General features: G+C 43.0%; 1 protein-coding gene across 2 annotated transcripts in view; it reads right to left on the reverse strand.

Annotated features, from left to right (window-relative positions):
- Positions 1–24,974, reverse strand: part of PAPPA (pappalysin 1) — a 461,556-nt gene that overhangs the window by 24,499 nt on the left and 412,083 nt on the right. For both annotated transcript variants that reach the window (XM_073639720.1, XM_073639719.1), the window contains exons 15-18: positions 9,563–9,746; positions 8,852–9,062; positions 8,565–8,748; positions 6,914–7,064 (exon numbers count right to left, since the gene is read on the reverse strand). In XM_073639720.1, coding sequence (XP_073495821.1) covers positions 6,914–7,064; positions 8,565–8,748; positions 8,852–9,062; positions 9,563–9,746 — 730 coding nt within the window. The remainder of the gene's footprint in view (positions 1–6,913; positions 7,065–8,564; positions 8,749–8,851; positions 9,063–9,562; positions 9,747–24,974) is intronic.

A 24,974-nucleotide genomic window follows, 5' to 3' on the forward strand; every position in this document is an offset into this window, starting at 1 on the left:
TCAGACACATTCCTGATGGTACTGCATGCTTGAAAAGTATCGGCCTGTATTTCTCCACATTAAGGACACTAAGATAAGGGCAACATTGAGAGCTTTAGATGCAGAGATCAGCCAAGGAAACTTAGTGCAGCAGATGAAAGACTCATCATGCTTACTTGCTTTTGAAATCAGAAGATGTCCAGCAGTGCCATCAGCTCAGAACTGGGAGCAACCAGTGGGACCCAGCTACACCCATTTATTGTTCAGAGAAGTCTGGCCAGAAGTGGTCTTCATGGACGAATTGAGGAAAAGTCATACCTTCAACATGGAAACAAAGCCAAGTGACCCAATTATGCATGGGAACATAGGATCCGGGATACAAAAAAATGGCAGCAGCTGATCTGATGAGTTAAAATGTGAAATATTTTGCTAGAACAGGAGGCAGTTTGTTTGCGAAAGGGCTGAAGAGCAGTGCAATAATGAGTGCAACAGTGAAGCATGATGGAGGGTCCTTGCAAGTTTGGGGCTACATTTCAGCAAATGTAGCTTTGACTTTTCTTAGATTTAATGGTTTTGTTGGTTCTGAGAAACCCAGGAACATACTTATTCATCATGCAATACCATCAGGGAGGCATCTGATTGCATCACATGTATTCTGCATCAGGTCAACAACTCTAAACATACAACCAATGTAATTAAAAACTATTGTAAGTGTAAAGAAGAACAAGGAGTCCTGGAGGTGATGATCCGACCCCGCAAATCCCTGATCTCACATCATCCCGTCTGTCTGGGATCACATGAAGAGACAGAAGGATCTGCACAAGCCTCATACACAGAAGATCTGGGGTTGGTTCAACAAGATGTTTGGAACAACCTCCTGCCGAGATCCTTCAAAAACTGAGCACAAGTGTATCTAGAAAAAAATGTATGTTGTTCTGAAGGTAAAGGGCGGTCACCAAATTATGGTTTTAGATTTCTCTTTTTTTTTCACACACGTTGCATTTTGTTAATTGTTAAAAATAAACTATTAACACTTCTAATTTTGAAAACATTCTTACTTCGCAGAATTCATTCTTCACCTGCACTGTATATAATATTTATTAATCCTTAGCACCCTGTAATTCAGTTCAATCAGATTATAAGCATCACCAGTTATGCCATAGGGAGCCACTTTTGGTTGCCGGATCACTAGTTATGATCCTGATATATGATTAATGTGATTACTATGTCATTATGAAAAAGGAAAAATCTGGTGTTTGGTATAGGTGCTGCATTAATGGAAGGACCAGGGCTGCACGCCTGTGACTCACCCTTTTATTTCGGCACGCTTAGCTCATCTAGGTTTCAGCTACTACCCTCCAGAGAGATATAGAATTGAATTTGTGAGCCGTGCATTTACAGCAAAGAAATAATAATGGCTAAGAACTCGCTGTGCTTTGAGGCACAATATGCCTTTTACTTGGTAAAATCCAGATACAAATAGCGTTTCTTTTTCATTGTTAATTCCACCTGCTTTCAATCAAAAAATTCCTACTTATGTCATTGTACATCTTAAATATATTTCTTGTATTTGCCACACACAAAAGTCCAAAATGTCATTTCGGAAGTGAATTATGTTTTATGAAGATTTCCATTTCATTTTATAATTTAATTATCCGGTTATATAAGAAGTGTTATTGCAGAGCTTCACATTTGAAGTCATCATAAAAAAAAAAAAAAAAATCAGGGCATTACTTTGACAGCGTTCATGGTATTCTGAAGAATTAAAAAAATGAAATCCCAACTATAGCCCCCCTTCCATGGGAACAAGGAGGGCGGTCGTCCCTGGGCAAGTCGTATGGTGGGGCCCAACCGCAGGCATAAGACACTGATGCAGTTAAACCCTCTGGTAGAGCCGAAAAAACATGCCCTGCCACGATCCGTTTTGTAGCCTGCAGGTCGCTGTAGCAATATATAGTATATCCCCCTGTTACCCCTATTTATATAGGGGGATCAGGGGGCATTCTTTCTATTTATGGGGGGATAAGGGGGCATTATTACTATATATGGGGGATCAGGAGTCATTATAACTATACATGGGAGGATAAAGGAGAATCATTATTATATATGTGGTAACCAAGGGGCATTATTACTATATATGGCGTGATCAAGTGTAACTATTACTCTATTTGGGGCAATTAGAGGGCATTATTACTACATATGGGGGATAATAAGGAATTATTATTATTATTATTATTATTATATTGGGGCTCAGAGGGCATTAATACTATATATGGGGGGACCAGGGGGCATCATTACTATATATGGGGGGATCAGATGAAATTATTACTCTATTTGGGGCAATTAAAGGGCAATATTACCATATATGTGGGGATCAAGCGACATTATTACTATGTGTGGAGGATAAGGGGGCATCACTACTATATTTGGACGGATCAGGGGCATCATTACTATACAGTGGTATGAAAAAGTGTTCGCCCCCTTCCTGATTTCTTATTCTTTTGCATGTTTGTCACACTTAAATGTTTCAGATCACAAAACTAATTTAAATTTTAGACAAAGATAACACAAGTAGACACAAAATGAGTTTTTTAAAGGAAGGTCTTTATTATTAAGGTAAAAAGAAATCCAAACCTACAGGAACCTGTGTAAAAAAGTGATTGCCCCCTAAACCTAATAACTGGTTGCGCCACCCTTAGCAGCAACAACTGCAAACAAGCGTTTGCGATAACTGACAATGAGTCTCTTATAACACTCTGGAGGAATTTTGGCCACTCATCTTTGCAAAATTGTTATAATTCAGCCACATTGGAGGGTTTCCGAGCATGAACCGCCATTTTAAGGTCATGCCACAGCATCTCAATCGGATTAAGAACAGGACTTTGACTTGGCCACTCCAAAGTCTTAATTTTGTTTTCCTTAAGTCATTCAGAGGTGGACTTGCTGGTGTGTATTGGATCATTGTCCTGCTGCATAAGTGTGCTTCAGCTTTAGGTCAAGAACAGATAGCCGGACATTCTCGTTCAGGATCTTTTGGTAGACAGCAGAATTCATGGTTCCATTTACCACAGCAAGTCTTCCAGGTCCTGAAGCAGCAAAACAGCCCCAGACCATCACACTACTACCACCATATTTTACTGTTGGTATGATGTTCCTTTTCTGAAATGCTGTGTTACTTCTTCACCAGATGTAATGGGACATACACCTTCCAAAAAGTTAAACTTTTGTCTCGTCAGTCCACAGAGTATTCTCCCAAAAGTCTTGGTGATTATCAAGACTTTTTCTGGCAAAACTGAGCTAAGCCTTTATGTTCTTTGTGCTCTGCAGTTGTTTTTGTCTTGAAACTCTGCCATGCATGCCATTTTTGCCCAGTCTCTTTTTTATGGTGTAATCATGAACACTGACCTTAACTGAGGATGGATGTTGTTGTGGGGTCTTTTGTGATCTCTTGGATGAATTGCTGCTGTACTCTTGGGGTAATTTTGGTCGACCGGACACTCCTGGGAAGGTTCACTGTTCCATGTTTTCGCCATTTGTGGATAATGGCTCTCACTGTGGTGTGCTGGAGTCTCAAAGCTTTAGAAATGGCTTTATAACCTTTTACAGACTGACAGATCTCAATTACAGATGTCATTTGTTCCTGAATTTCTTTGGATCGCAGCATGATGTCTAGCTTTTGAGGATCTTTTGGTCTACTCACTTTGTCAGACAGGTCCTATTTTTGATTGAGAACAGGTGTGGCAGTAATCAGGCCTGTGTGTGGCTAGGGAAATTGAACTCAGCTTCCCAACAATGTGATAAACCACAGTTCATTTATGTTTTAAGGTGGGGGGCAATCATTTTTTCACACAGGGCCCTGTAGGTTTGGATTTCTTTTTCCCTTAATGCTAAAGACCTTCATTTAAAACTACATTCTGTGTTTACTTGTGTTGTCTTTGTCTAATATTTAAATTTGTTTTGTGATCTGAAACATTTAAGTGTGTCAAACATGCAAAAGAATAAGAAATCAGGAAGGGGGCAAACACTTTTTCACACCACTCTATATGGGGAGATCACGTGTAATTATTATTCTATTTGAGCAATTAGAGGGCATTATTACTATATATGGGGGGATCAAGTGGCATTATTACAAGATACATAAGGGGAATCCTGGAGTTAATATTACTATATAAGGGGATCAGGGAACATCATTACTGTATATGAGGGGAATAAGGAGACCAATGAGCATTGTTATTATATTTGCAGGGATTAATACTTTATGTGGGAAAATCAGGGGCTTAATAACTATATATGGTGGGATCAGATGGCATTATTACTCTATTTTGGGTTATTAGGGGGCATTATTTCTCTATTTGGAGGCATTATTATTACATGAAGGGATGATAAGGAAATGTCATTACTCTATTTGGGGCAATTCAAGGGGCATTATTACTATATATGGGGGAATTAGGGGGGCTTTATTACTATATTTGAGGGAATTAGGGGCATTATTACTATATTTGGGGGAATCAGGGGGGGCATTATTACTATATGTGGGGGAATCAGGGGGCGTTTTTACTATATATGAGGGAATCAGAGGGCATTATTACTATATATGGGGGAATCAGGGGGCGTTATTACTATATATGGGGGAATCAGGGGACATTATTACTATATATGGGGGAATCAGAGGATATTATTACTATATATGGGTGAATCAGGGGGCATTATTACTATATATGAGGGAATCAGGGTGCGTTATTACTATATATGAGGGAATCAGGGTGCGTTATTACTATATATAGGGGAATCAGGGGGCGTTATTACTATATATAGGGGAATCGGGGGAATTATTACTATATATGGGGGAATCAGGGGGCATTATTACTATATATGAGGGAATCAGGGTGCGTTATTAGTATATATGGGGGAATCAGGGGGCATTATTGCTATACATGGGGGAATCAGGGGGCGTTATTACTATATATGGGGGAATCAGGGGACATTATTACTATATATGGGGGAATCAGGGGGCATTATTACTATATATGAGGGAATCAGGGGACATTATTACTATATATGGGGGAATCAGGGAACATCTAATATATAAAGCTGAATGTGTGTGTGTATGGATGTACAGTATGTATGTCCGGGATTGGCATCGGCACCGTCGCAGCTACAGCCACAGCCACAAAATTTTTCACAGTCACACGTCTGGACCCCGAGAGCGTCATAGGCTATGTTGTGAGGTGAAATTTTAACCCCGCAAGTTCCAATTCAAAAAACAATTTTGCCCCTATCTACATAATGGGGAAAAAGTGAAAGGAAAAGTGTTGGAGGCAAATTGACAGCTGCCACATGTGAACAAGGGAGAATTAAAGAATGAGAGCGATGGCGCCAAAGAGTATATACCGTACAGTTGCTAAGGTGGGGCCCCGACATGGGATACTCATACTCACCATACACGGGGATATGAACACACACACAAAATGCGCCACATATACCACGTGCTTGAACACATATACCACCCTCAGCACACACAAAACTCATCTCACAAAGATTTATCAGGCTGCCAATAGCAACCAATCACAGCTCAGCTTCTATTTTGCTACAGTTAATTAATCTAAGCTGTGATTGGTTGATATAGGCAACAAAGGACATTCTCAGTATAACAAAGCTTGTGTAAGGTAATAAGATATCAGTTGGGGTGTGTTGGTGGAAAGGCTGATGTCAGTCACATTACTTCTATGTGAGAGGATATAGAAACTGCCAGTTACAGACTATTTTTTCAGAATAATGCCTCATAAGAAAAGGAATTTCATGGCACGAATGTCAGCTGATGCAAAAAGAAAAGCAGCATTATGGGCCAATGAAAAATGTGAAGATCGAGAAACAAGGCTGACACACATGAGAACAGCAGCTGCTTCCTCAAGAGCCAATGAACTTTCTGAGCAGAGAGAAGCGAGGCTTGCAGACAAGAGAACAAGAGCTGCTTCCTCAAGGGCCAATGAACTTTCTGAGGAGAGGGAAGTGAGGCTTGCAGACAAGAGAACAAGAGCTGCTTCCTCAAGGGCCAATGAACTTTCTGAGGAGAGGGAAGCGAGGCTTGCGGACAAGAGAACAAGAGCTGCTTCCTCAAGGGCCAATGAACTTTCTGAGGAGAGGGAAGCGAGGCTTGCAGACAAGAGAAAAGAATTGGAACAGCCAAAAATCTGTTCGTGTTTGCACCTGAAGGAAGAACTAAGGATGTCATTTATCAAAAAGCTCTCGAATAAGGAGTAGAAGATTACTTCACATTACTTGGCCAATTTAGTTAAATCTGTGTGGAATATCTCTGGTGTTGAAATATATGTTGTGAAATGCTTCTATTAGCTTAGTTTTTGCCTTTTAATAATTACATTTCTATCTATTTGTTTTGTGGTTTTTGTGTGGAGAATAAATTTTTGTTAACACATTCTATTTTGCTAACAGCAGTTATCAACCCGGGCGAAGCCGGGTAGTACAGTTAGTTATTACTATATATGGGAGAATCAGGGGGCATTATTACTATATATGAGGGAATCAGGGTGCATTATTACTATATATGGGGGAATCAGGGGGGCATTATTACTATATATGGGAGAATCAGGGGGCATTATTACTATATATGGGGGAATCAGGGGGCATTATTACTACATATGGGAGAATCAGGGGGCATTATTACTATATATGGGACAATCAGGGGGCATTATTACTATATATGGGGAAATCCGGGTGCGTTATTACTATATATGGGGGAATCAGGGGACATTACTATATGGGGGAATCAGGGGGCATTATTATTATTATATATGGGGGAATCAGGGGGCATCATTATTATATATGGGGGAACAGCAGGCAGATAGTGTGGAGGGGTAACATTTTCATGGTGAATTGTAATTCCCTAGGCCTCCTTGCACATTGCACTTGGACTTACCTATTCCATATCCTTGTGCACACTCAATCACCAATGGATCGACAGCAGAAAGATGTGGAGGTTCACAAGGTCCTTTCATGGAGTCACACAACTGAAAACTGCCGCTCCAAGTCCCATCCTTCTGACAGCGGATAACATTATGGCCAAAGTCCTGCATGGTGACATATAAATATGTGTCATTAGGAAACAATAGAAATAATATCCAGTAATGTGCAGTTATCATATAGGTCTCCAGAACTTTCATAATACGATGCTTTCCATATCTCCTGCAGAAAGCGAAGTATGAACGAAGACGACTCGTTATTTTAATTGAAACTTCCCCGTTAGGCTAAACTTGAATACTTTTAAAGATTCTTGCATAATTTTAACCCCTTCTCGACATGTGACGTCAGACGTTGGGTGCTTGTGTATGGAGTGGGCTTTTTCCTGAAACAGCAGCGACCAGAGTTTGCTCAGATCGCTGCTTTTTATCCATTTAAATGCCGCTGTCAATCAATAATAATGGCCTGTTTTTGGTCTTGTTTTATTTTCACTGCTCTTATGAGCATTCAGCTTTTTTAAAATAAATAGCACAATTTTGTGTGCACTGAATCCCAATGGCTCCCCCCATGATGAAATCGCAGGGTATTATGTGCTGTCATGTTAGCTGGGGGCCTGCTGAAAGCCCCTGTGGCTGTTATCTTAATCCTCCTATGAAGCCTAACCCGTGGCTAGGTTTCGTATTGTAGGAGAATCTCATAAAAACTATGATAAAAGGGGATCAATCAATCACAAGTTCAAGGCCGCCAAAGGATGTAAAAAATAAAAATTTCAGACAGAGAAAAAATATCTAAAAATTTGAATCACTCCTTCTCTTTTATCATAATAAACAAATAAGAAATAAACATATTTGGTAACATTTCATTTGTAAAAGTCAGATCTATGAAAATATAATGTCAATTAATCGAAAATCAAAAATTCCGTGCAGAGAAAACAAAAATTGAGGCGCAATAACTGCCAATCTTTGGTAACTACACCTTCCTAAAAAATGCAATAAAAGTGATCAAGATGGCATCAATAAATCAGTTGGCGGCATAAAAAACAAGCTGTCACACCGGTCAATCGATGGAAAAATAGCAAAGCTAAAGGGTTCAAGAACATAGCAACGCAAACCAATTTTTTTTTACATTTTTGATATTTTTTACCATTTAAAAAAAAAAAAAACTCTACGTATTTGAAATCACTTTAATCTACTAACCTGGGAAATCATGTTTCCAGGTTATTTTAACTACACAATGAACAAAGTATAAAACAAATCCCAAACGAGTGATGGGTCTTGGAAGAAGGGGAAGAAAAAAGGAAAAGTGCAACAATAAAAAAAAAACATTATAAAGGGGTAAAATAAAAAAGTATTTCTTTAGCCACAAGTAAAACCTTGACTGTGCATCTGACCATCTCTCTCTTGTTGGGTTTGTCCAACTTTTTGCTCCCTAGACCTCTAACGATGTGTCATGCCCCCTCTCCATATTTCTCGTTGTGTAGAGGCATGCAAGAAAAATATCTAGGGCTGTAAAGTGTTAAATAATATTCCGATACTAACAGTAAAGGAGATCAATCATTAATATGAGCAATCGTAAGGTGAAATCTCCGGTAATAGGCTTTGTTGACTTACCGACAGACTCACCGACTGGTTGTTGCTGTCATTGCAGGGCAGTCTACATTCACTGCTGTACTGGTATCCATTGGTACACTGGTAGAGCCCCATGAACATAATATGAGGAGGCTCGCACATTACAGGGACACATTCTCCAAATTGCCAGTCCCCATCCTTAGTGCATTGAATTTTGAATGTCTTCCTTCCCCAAAGGAAAAAAAAGACATAAGCAAATGTGAATACGGTAATTGCTTGGAATGCAAATGGTCTTACAAACATGCAGGGTTATATCAGGAAAGACTTACTTTCTTTTCTTCTCCGCTGATTCTGGCACGTGATATCCCACCTTACACCTGTACTTGCAGAAAGAGCCCACCTTGTGGCCATTAGAAGGGCAGCGGTCTGTCTGCAGGTCAGCGTTAGGCAAAGGTGGTGGTGCCATACACATAAGTTCACAGATGGCTTCTGGAAATGACCACAGACCGTCTTCTAAGCAAGTTAACACATTGTTAGTACCTGAAAAGACACAATGATGGATACAATTATTGTTTTACCTAAACATTAGTGTTGCATGACTACGCTTGGATAAGGGGTTATCCGAGCACGCTCGAGTCCTAACTGAGTATCTTCAGCGTGCTTGGAAAATATGTTCTCGCCGCCGCAGCTGCATGTCTCACGGCTGTTCGTCAGTGGCGAATCATGCAGCCATGGTGACGTGAACATGTTTTGCGAGCACGCTGAAGAAATTTGGTTAGTACTTTTTTTTAAGCTCCTTTTAGCTGATTTATGACCACAGACCACATCAAAGTTGAATGTACAGGAAAACAAAGAGCCTGTAAAGCCCAAATGGTGCAAAATTTTTAATACAGCTCAGTTGCAAAAATGAATTTTAGGCCAAAATACATGCATTTATGTAAAACAAACCAACAAAAAAGGGCATGAGACTCCTTGAAATCTCTAGAAATAGTAAAAACTCAAGCTTTGCTTTATTCCTTATGTGTAATAATGCACACTACCTCTCATTTGAGCAGGATGATAACACTGAAAGGTGCATTGTTTTCTATAGGTGGTACCAAATGGACAATAAAACGATGCATGGTAGATGTGATTCTTATCAGGTAGGCCACAGTCAACTGGTTCACAGGTCACCTGTCTGCTCCATTTTCCATCTCTGCATGTTATAACAATTTGAGAATCAATCTAAAGAAGCAACAAAATGGAAATAAATTAGTAAATGTATTTTAATAGAAAGTTGTTTACAGCATATATTTTAGTATTACACAGTTTTTCCCCTCCATTCTGAACTTTCATTTCTCAGGATCTCCACCCTTCTCTGTGTATTGAAAGCAGGATTCAAGGTACAGTTTCATCATAAGGACATCCTCTTTTTATTTTTTTATACGTTTTACACAGCAAAGAATGGAGGGCCTTTCCTTGACTTGTTTAAAATTAATTTTTAAAAAGGGCTCAAAAAAATTAAGATAAATACCTTGTAAAAATCCCTGAGCTTCCCTGATCCTGCCACTTTTTTCCGTTTTGTACTGCGTTGATCCATTGCAGAGATATTCACATTTCTTTCTTCTGGAGCACAGCATGTGAAATCTCTGCCTGCAGTCCAACTAGGCATTTTTTCTTAGTTTTCTATGGGGGTGTACAGTTTCACCTCTCCCTCCCAGATGCTGCCAATGACGGCTCGGCAGCTTATAGAATCATAGAATCATAGAATCATAGAATCATAGAATGGTAGAGTTGGAAGGGACCTCCTGGGTCATCTGGTCCAACCCCCTGCTCAAAGCAGGATTCACTAAATCATCTCAGACAGATGTCTGTCCAGCCTCTGTTTGAAGACGTCCATTGAAGGGGAACTCACCACCTCTCGTGGCAGCCTGTTCCACTCATTAATCACCCTAACTGTCAAAAAGTTTTTTCTAATATCTAATCTGTGTCTCCTCCCATTTAGTTTCATCCCATTGCTTCTAGTCTTTCCTTGTGCAAATGAGAATAAAGATGATCCTTCTACAATGTGACAGCCCTTGACATATTTGTAGACAGCTATTAAGTCTCCTCTCAGTCTTCTTTTTTGCAAGCTAAACATTCCCAAATCCTGCAACCGTTCCTCATAGGACATGGTTTGCAGACCAGTCACCATTCTGGTCGCTCTTCTGTGAACTTGCTCCAGTTTGTCTATGTCTTTTTTAAAATGTGGTGCCCAAAACTGTACACAGTATTCCAGATGAGGTCTGACCAAAGAGGAGTAAAGTCCGATAATGACTTCACGTGATCTAGACTGTATGCTTCTGTTAATACATCCCAGAATTGTATTTGCCTTTTTTGCTGCTGCATCACACTGTTGACTCATGTTCAGTCTATGATCTATTAGTATACCTAAGTCTTTTTCACATGTACTGTTGCTTAGCTCTATTCCTCCCATTCTGTATATGCTTTTTTCATTTTTATTGCCCAGATGTAGTACTTTGCATTTTTCCCTGTTAAAAACCATTCTGTTGGTTGCTGCCCACTGCTCCAGTTTATCTAACAGTCTAGAAGTATCAGACGCTGCTGAGCTGTGATTGGCAGATGTGATGGCACTCTCGCAGAGAAGACTCTGAAAAAAACATTCTGTTGAAGTGCACAAAGATTTCACATACTGAGCTCCAAAAACAACAAATGTGAATGCAGACAATAGACCGTATGTAAAATATATTACCCACAGTTTCATGCAATTTCTATGCTGTTAGTCCGCTTCAGATACTAGTTCATATGGACATGTGATATGTCGACACTTTATAAACCAACATCACCAGAAAATGCTCACAGTGATGTCACTGCATAGGAACATTTCTTATAGGTATTCCACAGGATAATACGAACACAGATATCCCAATGCAGGTATAATAAACACAATTAAGTCATACACAGTACATAGGTAATAAACACAGTGATGTCATAGTACATGTATAATATACACTTTAAAATAATAGGAAAGAGTGACTTATGGCTTAAAAAAAAAAGTGGAAAAAAATCCAGAATGAACACGATACACCTGAAAGATAATGCACACAGTTATTTGACAGTGTATGGTGTGGTAAAGCAACTTGCTCGGCTCTCCAGAGGGAGACACAGGACAGACGGTTTGGGTAAACTTCCGGTTGGTTTATTGTGTGGCATAAACTCCAGCAGCGTTCCATAAAAAATAAACAGTCCCTCTAGGGGTTAGCGGGAAAACAAAAGATAAAGTATAACAGAGTCCTTTAGCCAGCAAGGCTTTGCCCTCTCCAGGTAGCACAGTGAAGTCTCAGCAACACCAGTCCTCTGTTGTTGCTCTCTGGCTTCAGCCAAACACAGTCTGGAGACTTCACTCTCCAGACCACACACTACAGAGAGGAAAAATAGTGACTGAGCATTTAAACCTTGCTCTGCTACACCCTGAGGGGAAGTAGGGGGAATGACTTCCCACACTTTGCCATTCACAAAAAAACACACCCTTTAAGTGAGTTAACCCTCAGCATATAACATGCTGGCAGAAATTTTGTAGGTTTCAGTTCACCTAGGCTAGCAACCTGAGTGACACATACCTCCCCTCGTATATCACACCAGTGACTCCGTCACAATGGTTATTGCACACAGTAGAGATTATACACTGGTATTTTTGACCGTTGGGCACTCCTCAACCATAGAAACCAGGAACAACTGGGTTTACCCCTATAGTTGTGGCCCCTAAATGCAGGGAGAATCCATGTGCCCCCAAAGTGAATAGTGGAATCTAATTGATTGCTATGGGCAATTAATCTATTTTTTTCTTGAACTCATTTTTAAAATGCCTTCCCCCGTTTGTGTGCCCAGCCGTAGGCACAAATAGTCATTTTTAGTTATGTGACACACTGGTGGTCTGAGAAAAGCAGAACGCCACAGATAAAGCGGAATGTTTATGATTGAACACATGAAGGATATAGATGTAACAATTGCAGGACGGAGTTGTGCTCTCTGTGCTGTCACCAGGGTTTAATTCCCCCAGTAGTATTCTAAAGTATTGACAATGTGGCACAATATTTCCCTCTTCTACCATATGTGTTTTCAAGGCGTCACAGAGTAGTTTTCAGCTCAGATCAAAGGACTTTGGTGGCTTCACTGCCAGAACACCTCAACGGCTTCCACGGAAGTTCTGACCTGTCTGGCTTTGATAAAGGATTATTTTAGAGAGAGTAATGGCTGTCCTCAATTGCAAGATGTGCCACACACAAACAAGACGTGCTGATCACTTACACATGGAGGCCGGTATGTTTATGGAACCAACGACTCTGGGGTTTATCATAAAAGAAATTTCACAAGTAGCGCAGTTGTGTTTATGACAAGTGTGAAAATGTTTATGAGGGAACATAACAAGACTTATATCACTGATCTACAGTCAGGCTGCTACTGCATGCAAAAAGATGTCAGGTCACCGAGATAATGTACACTTTCATCATGCATTATGTATTATACTTACAGAGTAACCACCATTTTATTTTTCTTAATTGCAAAAATCAATAGTATACATGAAGATAAGAAACTTTATAATATATCTTATCAGAGAAATCTGCTTCTTTCTCCTCCTGGGCTGATCTTTCACTCTAAATTCTCAATTCAGGGGTAAAATCTGTATTCAGTGATACAGGAGATGACAGTTGGTGCTCATAAAGTTCTATGGAATTTGCAGCAGAATGTCAGTCTGCCTCGAGCTCCTCCCACCTTAAGAGAACTTGCTGTAGAATGTCTGTCTGCCTTTAGCTCCTCCCATCTCAGGAGAACTTGCTGCAGAATGTCTGTGTCTGCCTCTAGCTCCTCCCATCTCAGGAGAACTTGCTGCAGAATGTCTGTGTCTGCCTCTAGCTCTTCCCATCTCAGGAGAACTTGCTGCAGAATGTCTGTGTCTGCCTCTAGCTCTTCCCATCTCAGGAGAACTTGCTGCAGAATGTCTGTGTCTGCTTCTAGCTCCTCCCACCTCAGGAGAACTTGCTGCAGAATGTCTGTTTCTGCAACTAGCTCCTCCCACCTCAGGAGAACTTGCTGCAGAATGTCTGTGTCTGCCTCTAGCTCCTCCCACCTCAGGAGAACTTGCTGCAGAATGTCTGTGTCTGCCTCGAGCTCCTCCCACCTCAGGAGAACTTGCTGCAGAATGTCTGTGTCTGCTTCTAGCTCCTCCCATCTCAGGAGAACTTGCTGCAGAATGTCTGTGTCTGCCTCGAGTTCCTCCCACCTCAGGAGAACTTGCTTCAGAATGTCTGTGTCTGCTTCTAGTTCCTCCCACCTCAGGAGAACTTGCTTCAGATTGTCTGTGTCTGCCTCGAGCTCCTCCCACCTCAGGAGAACTTGCTGCAGAATGTCTGTGTCTGCTTCTAGCTCCTCCCATCTCAGGAGAACTTGCAGCAGAATGTCTGTGTCTGCCTCGAGTTCCTCCCACCTCAGGAGAACTTGCTTCAGAATGTCTGTGTCTGCTTCTAGCTCCTCCCACTTCAGGATAATTTGCTTCAGAATGTCTGTGTCTGCCTCGAGCTCCTCCCACCTCAGGAGAACTTGCTGCAGAATGTCTGTGTCTGCTTCTAGCTCCTCCCACCTCGGGAGAACTTGCTTCAGAATGTCTGTGTCTGCCTCTAGCTCCTCCCACCTCAGGAGAACTTGCAGCAGAATGTCTGTGTCTGCTTCTAGCTCCTCCCACCTCAGGAGAACTTGCTGCAGAATGTCTGTGTCTGCCTCTAGCTCCTTCCACCTCAGGAGAACTTGCTGCAGAATGTCTGTATCTGCCTCTAGCTCCTCCCCCTCCCTATAGAATTTTAAAAGCACCAACTGTCACCTCCTATTTCACACTTCACAGAATACAGATTTTACCCCTGAATTGAGAGGGAAATATAGATTTTCCTCATAATATATATTACAAAGTTGCTTATTTTCATGTGGCATAGATTTATGAAATACATTTTAAAGGACGTTTTCTTTTTGAAGCCGTTCTTCATTGCAATGAATCTAGAATTCCACAATATCATATTAAAGGGATCTTTTAACCTGAGATATGACAAGCTGCTTGATGGGGTCTGAACAATGTCCCCAAAGTCAATCTTAATTTTCTGACTTAAAAAATGGTAACGATAACCAAGGTAAAGTAGTTATTCAATATGAGAACGTGGCCATGCAACTCTCCAGGACTGTCCGCAGCACCTGGCAAAGCCACCCCAAATCCAGACCGCACTGTGCCCGACTAAGCACTGGAAACACTAGATACTTTTTATCTTGTCCAGCATGTCTGAGTCTCGCACCATGTTTTCTTCCCCCTTCTTAAAGAAGTACTCCCATTAAAGTTTTTATCCTCTTAATATATTGTACTCATCATATTATACTACAACGGCTAGGATTATAGACCTCCATTGTCTACATAAGATAATTATTGTCTTTTAAAAAGTGGCTTTTGAAAATTGTAAGGCTATGTTCACATGTTGTGTTTTTGCAGCGTTTTTTTTTTTTTTCGGTGTTTTTTATGCAAATTAAAAACTGCTTTTTAAAGTGGCAGCAGAAACTATGAGATTGCAGAAATGTCATACACAGGCTTGTAAAACTGCAGTGTATTTTAAATTTGCAAAATGTCAATTCTTTCAGCATTTTTGCAGCGTTTACTCACTCATAGAAAGCAACGAGAAAGTGCAAAAACTTTGAATTTTGCTGCATTTTTGGTGACTAAAACTAACTTTAGTAAACATGTACTGTAGAAGTATGACACATATAATCCGCACCAGGAAATGCCGCAAAACCCTTTTGTAAGCGGCTTTTTTTACTTTTAAGTGAGCACAGGTTTTGCCTGCAGAAAAAAAAATCACTGCAAAAAACGCAGCGTGTGAACATCGCCTCACACTTTCCAATAAAAATAAGTTTCTTTTGAAGTTTACACTGGAGGCTCCATTGGAAATTCTTCATTTTCGCTGAAAATATAGTCCTGCACTGCAACGAATTAAAAGTCACAAGTGGTATCTGCAGGTTCAACGGATTTGGCAGAATGTTAAGCCTCACCTTTTGGACAGGAACCACAACACAAATGTAAGCTTCATTTTTAGTTTTTTTTTTTTCATTTTGTCGCTTTTTGAGAACACATATGAATATGCTTTTATTATTTCCTTTGGGTTTATGAGAATATTAAACTGTTCTTTTATCAAAAAACAGATGATCGAGTGACTGAAGGGCCATTGTTATGTTCATGTTGTATCTACAAGCCTGGAACAAATTCCCCTCTCCACCACTTGACGCTTTTACCAACTTCCCTCCTTCATTACTTAGGAATAGTGGAGTTCTGGTAGAGAGGGGAGTATGGCGAACTACACAGATTCTCTCCACCCAGTAACAAGGGAATAGGTGCAACAAGGGCTACAGTACTCACCCTTTCTCCACCGGTCCCATAGCCGCCATAAGGTCCGCCGCTATGTCTCATGCACAAACCCTATCTAATCGACTACAGTTACCAGAGCATACCACTGCATGATTTACTATAAAAAATAGACATATACAGTTATTGGGGTATACGGGGTTTTCTGGAATATTGTGAGTTATATGAATTAAAATCTTAATGATATATTACTGCACGACTGTAAAGGCCCCCCATACACTATAGCCAATTGTGGGCTCGGCCGACATTCTGATACGTATCCTCAGCAGGTGGTGTCAGGGGCGATAAGGATCTGCCAATCCTTTTATTCTTGACAAGGATTCTCAGAGCGGTTCGCTCATAGAAAGCAAGGGGTGTTCCCGTTGATAGAGGAGTCAGGAGAGATTGCTGCCGAACAACTGGCCAAACCATCATTTGGCTGACAGATATCTATTGTATATGATGCTATTATTTATTTATTTTACTCACTTATACAGCGCCATTTATTCCACAGCGCTTTACAGACATCATCATCGCTGTCCCCATTGGGGCTCACAATCTACATTCCCTATCAGTCTTTGGAGTGTGGGAGCAAACTGGAGAACTCAGAGGAAACCCACGGGAACACGGGGAGAACCTACAAACTCCTTGCTGATGTTGTCCTTGGTGGGATTTGAACCCAGGACCCCAGCGTTGCAAAGCAACAGTGCTAACCACTGAGCCACCATAGAGTGCTAACCACTGAGCCACCGTACAGTGCTAACCACTGAGCCTCCGTACAGTGCTAACCACTGAGCCACCGTACAGTGCTAACCACTGAGCCACCGTACAGTGCTAACCACTGAACAATTATACATAATCGTTAGAACTAAAATAACTACATTAGTCGGGTAGTCAACAGTCTAGAGGAAGACCAATTGTCCTCTCTGTGTGCTTCCTCGTTATCAAAGAAATCCTAATGAGGAGGTAAAGTTAACTGCACCTCCATAGAATGGCTGTCTCCGGCCCACACCACTTATATCAGAATTGAACAATGAAAATGTAATTTCAAAGGTGTCTCTGTGATAATCCATGATCAAAATAATGATATCTGTGATCAAGGAATTTCATCGCTTCTTTGGTATCAAATGTTGGAATTTTTGGCCTTGGGAAATCGTAGAAATTTCATATCAACCTGAATTTGTAGTCATTTTATTCTACTAAGAGGTTCCCATGGGAAAATATGACATAAGTTACAATTAAGTCCTGCCACCTTCTAAGCCGTCCTCCTCTCACCTGACCAGGAGAGTTGAGCAATCTGATTGGGAGTTCGGACCCTTTAAAATCTCTCATCAAGAGGATTAGACTCAGGAGATGCAACAAAGACTGTAGATCTAACCCCAAGACTAGGAATGAAAATAAATCCCCGAAAATGAGAAGTGAAAAACAAAATCCACAATTTAAACACATATATATTTATTAGACTTAAATATAAAATACGTAGATAAATTAAAAATTGAAATATGAATACAGGAGTACCTCAAAAAAGGGACCACGGTAAATGTCCATGAAAGAATAATATATATAATCACAAAATAATAATGCATAAACCAGCTATGGTTCCTATTGACAGAAAACAGGATACTCAATAGCTGGTTAAGTGTGAATAATATGTGAAGAAAAGATACAGCTGCTGCAGGGTAGATGAAATGTACCTCGTGTCCCTGACGCGTGTTTCGCTATGCTTCTTCCAGGGGGCTTGTTTTCTTACCCAGGAAGAAGCATAGTGAAACGCTATGAATCGGTGCAATTTACAGGTATCCAATACATTGCAGGGGGAGTGCATCCTCACTGTACCTGTGATGGACGTTCACATGAAGCGGATGGATAAGGAGGGAGTTGCATAGTTCATTTTTTTTAAACATGCAATTGAAAAATAATTTATTATTAAATAAAAGGCAGCGAAGAAAACCCTCTGATCTAAACTCTGAAATGCAACTATTTAACTTTAAGTAGTCAAACCTAATAATGGAATCACTATTGCATCCAAATAACCGCAAACTGTTTTATAAAGATGCAGAAGCAGAACTGGGTGAGAAGTAGTCCTGGAATTGTTCATATTGGAATTTTAGCTACAGCCGACTGAGGCTTTGCATTATTTTAGTCTAATATGTGAATACATAGCTATATCTCAATAAGGTAAGAATTTTCATCGCTCAGAAAGAATATGCTCCATCTTTCCGAGAAGTACACTAACAATTACAGTTGCAAGGACTGTAAAGTGCAGCAGATGGCAGTAGTGAAATGGTACTCTTAAAAAAAAAATATATATATATATATATAATAAAGCGGGTGGACACCGGTACTCTGTATGGTACTGACGAGGCTCATAATATTATATCACATTGTACATAATTAGGCATCTGACATCAGAGTAAAGCCACGGACAGTAACAGTTTCTAAGTGAAATACCTTAGAGCATCACAGACACACGACTTAAATGCAAAAGTCGGCAAAGCAAATGAACTCTTGTGATGTTATAATAAAGTGACTTTCCTAAGAACTCCAATTGCAGTGATATTTCACAGCATTAAAGTGATGGTCAGTACAAGGGTGTAGACTTCGCATCTGTAACACAGAAAATTATTAAACCTGCCATTTTTTATTTTCTCATCTGTTTTTGTGAAATTCTCAAATCTATTATTGAAGTTTACTTAAAAAAATGTAATGTTTATGTTGCTCCAGGAAAATGTTAAAATCTATGTGAAAAATGTGAAAATTGTTTTTGACGACGGCATGATTAATTCTCACTCTGTAGTCAACCTAAGTGAAGATTAAGCCCTTCAATAGCCAAGAACTACCATACTTTGCACCTTCTTCAGTAAAATGCCTCTGTAGCGCATATTTAAAGGCAATAATCAGCTCAATTAAACCAGTCTTACCTTTTTTCCTTAAAGGAGTATTCTCAATTTTGAAAGTTATCCCCTATGTATAAGAGAGGGGATAGTTTGATAACTTTCTAATTGCTGGGGGTCTGACAGCTGGGACCCTACTGTTTCGGAAAACCAAGGCTTTAAATCAAAGGTCAATCATGTGCATTGAGGCTCGGTCCACTTATTCTAAATGGAGCCACCGGAGATAGCCAAGAGCATCACTTGGCTGGTCGTCAGCAATCCCAGAAGAATGAAGTTCGCATGATCAACCACCACTCCATTCACATGGGTCTCTTCCGAGCCCCAGTTCTTGGGTGTCTCAGTGGTCAAGAAGTTATCTTCTATCCTATGGATGACTTGAAAATACCCCTTTAAATCAGTCAATTTCATAGGTAGTAATAATAGTTTATAAATGTATTCCTACAGTTCAGCTTCTGGTATGCTTGATCATGCTTTGCCGTTATGTCCCAAACATGGTTTATATCTAGTTTTATTTCCCATCCCACTATTCCCTTGTCATTCTTTCCATTAAATTATATGTGTCAAACTCTGGCCCGTGGGCCAAATTTGGCCCAAAGGGTGATTTCATTTGGTCCACAACATCAGAACCACCACCTCTATGTGGGGCTATTATTCTGCATGGAGGACTTTGAGGGACCCATTATTCTGTATGGAGGACTATGTGGGGCCCATTATACTGTATGGAGGACTATGTGGGGCCCATTATTCTGTATGGAGGACTGTGTGGGGCCCATTATACTGTATACTGGTTTGACCCTCTGTGTGTTTGAGTTTGACATCCCTGCATTAGATGATCTTAATGTAGTATTATTAAAATGCTTGTAAGAGGACCTATGGGTAATGGGTAATAGAAAAATCTATTAGTACAAAATCTATTAGTACAAAATCTTACTCATTCTCAAACCTTGTAGAAAAAGAAAGAACAATGACGGTCTAACGTAGACACCCTATATATGTTTACATTGTAATTTTGATATGGATATTTGGAAGAGCACAAGGCAAGCTTACCATCTAAAGGCTGAGAAATGCTACAGCTTCCAAAGATGTCGAAAAGTATAAATAAATGTACAAATTTATACATCATATACATCATTGTTGATGAAATGCCTAACTGAACATATAGCGACACTAAAACTGCTGTAATCAGTGAGCCATGAGTTTGTCTTCAATCGTCTGCTCTATCTAGAACTCCAAAAAACCTATACACACTTGCCCTCCAAATCAAGACAATTGAGAATCAATTGTAACTGTTGTAAATAACAACTTGTTAACTTGTTATAGATCAGTAATAGAGATTAGCAAATCTTTTGAAATTTTAATTTGCTGAATTTTTACAAAAAAATATGCTTCCAGTTAGTCACTATACAGCAAAGCCTCGAATTGCCCCGAAAAAAATGTGGAAAATGTGTAAATGTGTTATCCAGCAGCAACCGCCAGCCCATTTAAAAACAGAAAGCACAGACATGTGTAGCGTCGGCGTCCCTGCCTCCTGCTAGGCAGGGACGCTGTTCCCCTCACCTCTCTGCTCCGTGCCCGGCGGCTTCCTCCCGTTCTGCTTGCCGCGCCCGCTCTCCCCCAGTCACTGTGCTTAGGGCGCGCGCGCGCTCCCCCTCTCTTAAAGGGGCCGCGCACGTCGCCCTAAGGAGTCCCCGGCCAATGGCCGGAGGATCCCTCCATATATAAGGCACCTCCTCCAAAATGGAGGTGCCCGAGCAATGTTGTTGCACTGTTCACTACTCTGCTTCAGCCCTCAGGTCCCGTTTCCAGTTACCTGCCAGTTTCCTGCCAGTTTGCTGTCTGATTCCTGCCTGTTATCCGCTTACCCATTTGCTAGCCTGAGGTCCGACGGTCTGCCTTCCGACTCCTGTCAGTCTGTCTATGGACCAGCTAACCCGCTCACCTGGGAGCGCTCATCTGCTACCTGCCTGTTAGCCTACCTGGAGGCTCCGCCGTCACGTGCTGTGACCACCTGCCAGTCCAGAGACTCTTGCCCGCTCACCTGGGAGCGCTCATCTGCTACCTGCCTGTTAGCCTACCTGGAGGCTCCGCCGTCACGTGCTGTGACCACCTGCCAGTCCAGAGACTCTTGCCCGCTCACCTGGGAGCGCTCATCTGCTACCTGCCTGTTAGCCTACCTGGAGGCTCCGCCGTCACGTGCCGTGACCACCTGCCAGTCCAGAGACTCTTGCCCGCTCACCTGGGAGAGCTCATCTGCTACCTGCCTGTTAGCCTACCTGGAGGCTCCGCCATCACATGCTGTGACCATCTGCTTATCCAGAGACTCTCGCCTGCTCACCTGGGAGCACTCATCTGCCATCTGCCTGCTAGCCTACCTGGAGGCTCAGCCGTCACAGGTCGTACCTGCCCGTTTACCCAGAGACTGTCCCGGTCACTTGCTGTGACCTCCTGCCCGTTTACCCAGAGACTGTCCCGGTCACTTGCCGTGACCTCCTGCCCGTTTACCCAGAGACTGTCCCGGTCACTTGCTGTGACCTCCTGCCCGTTTACCCAGAGACTGTCCCGGTCACTTGCCGTGACCTCCTGCCCGTTTACCCAGAGACTGTCCCGGTCACCTGCTGTGACTGCCTGCCTGTCTTCCCTGGTCGCCACCCGCTTCCTTCCTTACAAGGACCGCCCCCTTGTATAAGTTGCTCAGAGGTTCCGCCTCCCAGACCCGTTACAGTTTGCTCGGGGCTTCATTAACCAGTGCACCCTGCACTTTGAACACCAGTCCCACCAGTTTAATTCCGACCGGGCCAAAGTAGCCTTCATCATGTCCCATCTCACGGGAGAGGCACTGGCTTGGCTAAATCCTCTATGGGAGAGAGGAGACCCTCTGGTGTCCGACCTGCCAGCCTTTCTCACGGCTTTCTGGAAGGTCTTCGACGAACCCGGACGGAAGACCTCATCCGCCTCATCTCTGCTACGCCTCCGTCAAGGGAGTCTCACCGTGGGCCAATATGCCATACGGTTCCGTACCCTTGCTTCGGAGCTGGCCTGGGATAACGACGCCCTGGTGTCCGTCTTCTGGGAGGGTCTGTCCGGCCGTATTAAAGATGAACTCGCCGGTCGGGACATTCCTACCACTCTCGACGACTTGATTACACTTGCCACCCGGATTGACATCCGGTTCCAGGAGCGCGCTAGGGAGGTCACCCGTGAGAGGAGGATTCCACGTCTAGTCCCTACCTTCCAGAGACCCGTCACTCCCTCTGTTACTCCCCAGGCACACTCACCTGAGCCTATGCAGGTCGACCAGACCAAGATGGTCAAGACCCGTCAAGACTTACGTCGTGCCGAGGGGAGCTGTTTCTACTGTGGCAGTAAGGAGCACCGGATCCGTTCCTGCCCTGAGAGGTCGGGAAACGCCTGTGTCTAGGATCGCTCAGAGAGGTCGCCCTAGACAAAAGTAAACCCTCTCCATCCCTGATGCTGTCTGTTTCTATCTTCTGCGGAGAGAACTGCTATTTTGAACTGGCTCAACTTGACTCTGGAGCTGCTGGAAATCTCATCTCTCAATCCCTGGTAGAAAAATACCACATTCCCACCAAACCTCTGGCCGTACCTTTATCTGTCGCCGCCGTGGATGGGGGTCTCTTACCACATCCCATCCAACTCATCACCGAATCTCTGACTCTACAGGTGGGAATGCTGCATTCTGAGAGCATCTCCTTTCACGTTCTGCCTGGACTCTCTCACGCACTATTGCTTGGCCTACCTTGGCTCCAGAAACATGCACCCGTGCTTGACTTGCAGACCGGAGAGGTCCTTCGCTGGGGACAGGACTGCCATAAGACTTGTCTAGTTCCCGTTCGTCCTGCCCGTCCTTCTCCTACCCCAGCCAATCTGCCCGGTCTTCCGGTTCCCTATTGGTCTTATGCGGATGTCTTCAATAAAAAAGAGGCAGAGACTTTACCTCCTCATAGACCATACGACTGCCCAATCGACCTGATGCCCGGCTCTACTCCTCCCCGTGGGCGAATCTACCCTTTGTCCGCTGCTGAAACCCGGTCCATGTCTGAATATATTGAGGAGAACCTGGCCCGGGGATTTATCCGGAAATCTACCTCCCCGGCGGGAGCAGGCTTCTTCTTTGTCAAAAAGAAGGACGGCTCACTCTATCCATGTATAGACTATAGAGGCCTAAACCAGATTACTGTGAAGAATAAATACCCCCTTCCGCTTATTCCTGAATTATTTGACCGTCTGAGGGGGGCTAGAATCTTCACCAAACTGGATCTCCGTGGGGCGTATAACCTGGTCCGTATCCGTCAGGGGGATGAGTGGAAGACGGCATTCAATACCCGGGACGGCCACTATGAGTACCTTGTGATGCCCTTCGGTGTCTGTAACGCTCCTGCCGTCTTTCAAGAGTTGGTCAATGACATCTTCCGTGATCTTCTCTACTCCTGCGTGGTGGTGTACCTGGACGATATCTTGGTCTTCTCTCCGGATCTTCCTACTCACCGGAGGGACGTTCGTCAGGTCCTGCTCAGGCTCAGGCAGAACCACCTCTACTCTAAATATGAGAAGTGCATTTTTGAGCAGACCTCTCTTCCATTTCTGGGCTACATAATCTCTCAGACAGGTCTACAAATGGATCCTGAGAAACTGTCTGCCATCTAGAAGTGGCCCCGACCAGAGGGCTTGAAGGCTATTCAGCGGTTCCTGGGCTTCGCCAACTATTACCGCCTGTTCATACCGCACTTCTCTTCCCGGACCGCCCCTATCTCTGCTCTCACCCGTAAAGGTACGAACCCCAGAGAATGGCCGCCCGAAGCAGAGGAGGCATTTCTTTCCTTAAAACAGGCCTTCCTCTCCGCCTCGGTGCTGCATCGTCTGGACGGCAACAAACAATTCTTCCTAGAAGTTGACGCCTCCTCCTCCGGAGCTGGGGCGGTACTTACCCAAAAATCTTCTTCCGGAAGAAAGGTAACCTGCGGCTTTTTCTCCAAACTTTTCTCCTCTTCTGAGCGCAATTATTCTATAGGAGACCGAGAATTGTTGGCCATTAAGATGGCACTGGAGGAGTGGCGTTACCTGCTCGAGGGGGCTCTCCACCCGGTAATAATTTACACTGACCACAAGAACTTGGCATATCTCCAGAGCGCCCAGAGACTTAACCCGCGCCAAGCCCGGTGGTCTTTGTTTTTTGCCCGCTTTGATTTCATTCTTCATTTTCGTCCGGCTGACAAAAACATCAAAGCTGACGCCCTGTCCCGATCCTTTCTGGTGTCTGATCTTGAGGAGGAGCCTAAACACATCATCGATCCCGCCAGAGTAATGCAGGTAGCCCCCGTGGGCCTAAATCGTCTCCCTCCCGGTAAGACGTTCGTAACGGAGTCCGATTGGGAGAAGATTCTACACTGGGGTCACTCGTCTAAGCTAGCTGGGCACGCCGGTCAGAAAAAGACCCTCCAGCTTATTACCCGGCACTACTGGTGGCCTACCCTGCAAAAGGATGTAATTGACTTTGTTTCTGCCTGTGTGTCCTGCGCCCGCAACAAAGTTCCGAGACACCTGCCTGCCGGCCGCCTTCTTCCTCTGCCTGTGCCTGCTGCCCCGTGGCAACATATAGCTATGGACTTCCTAACAGATCTCCCCGTCTCTGCCGGTTGTACGGTCATTTGGGTGGTCGCTGACCGCTTTTCCAAAATGGCTCATTTTATTCCCCTGCCAGGCCTCCCATCTGCTCCCGAGCTAGCTAAAGACTTTATCCGCCACATCTTCCGTCTCCATGGTCTGCCTCTCCACATCGTGTCAGATCGTGGGGTTCAGTTCACCTCACGCTTCTGGAGAGCCACATGTAAACTGCTCGACGTCACCCTGGACTTCTCCTCCGCTTACCACCCACAGTCCAATGGTCAAGTGGAGCGGATCAATCAGAATTTGACCAGTTACCTCCGGCACTTCGTTAATGCCCACCATTCAGACTGGGTGGATCTCCTACCATGGGCCGAGTTCTCTTACAACAATCACGAGAGCGAATCTTCTTCTAAATCCCCGTTTTTTGTAGTCTTCGGTCAGCATCCTCGGATCCCTTTTCCTGTCTCCACCTCTGTGGACAACCCGGCCGCGGAATCTCTCGTTAGCAAATTTTCCTCCATTTGG

This window comes from Phyllobates terribilis, unplaced genomic scaffold, assembly GCF_046119375.1.
Source record: "Phyllobates terribilis strain yellow unplaced genomic scaffold, ASM4611937v1 Scaffold_7__3_contigs__length_470593459, whole genome shotgun sequence".
NCBI lineage: Eukaryota > Metazoa > Chordata > Amphibia > Anura > Dendrobatidae > Phyllobates > Phyllobates terribilis.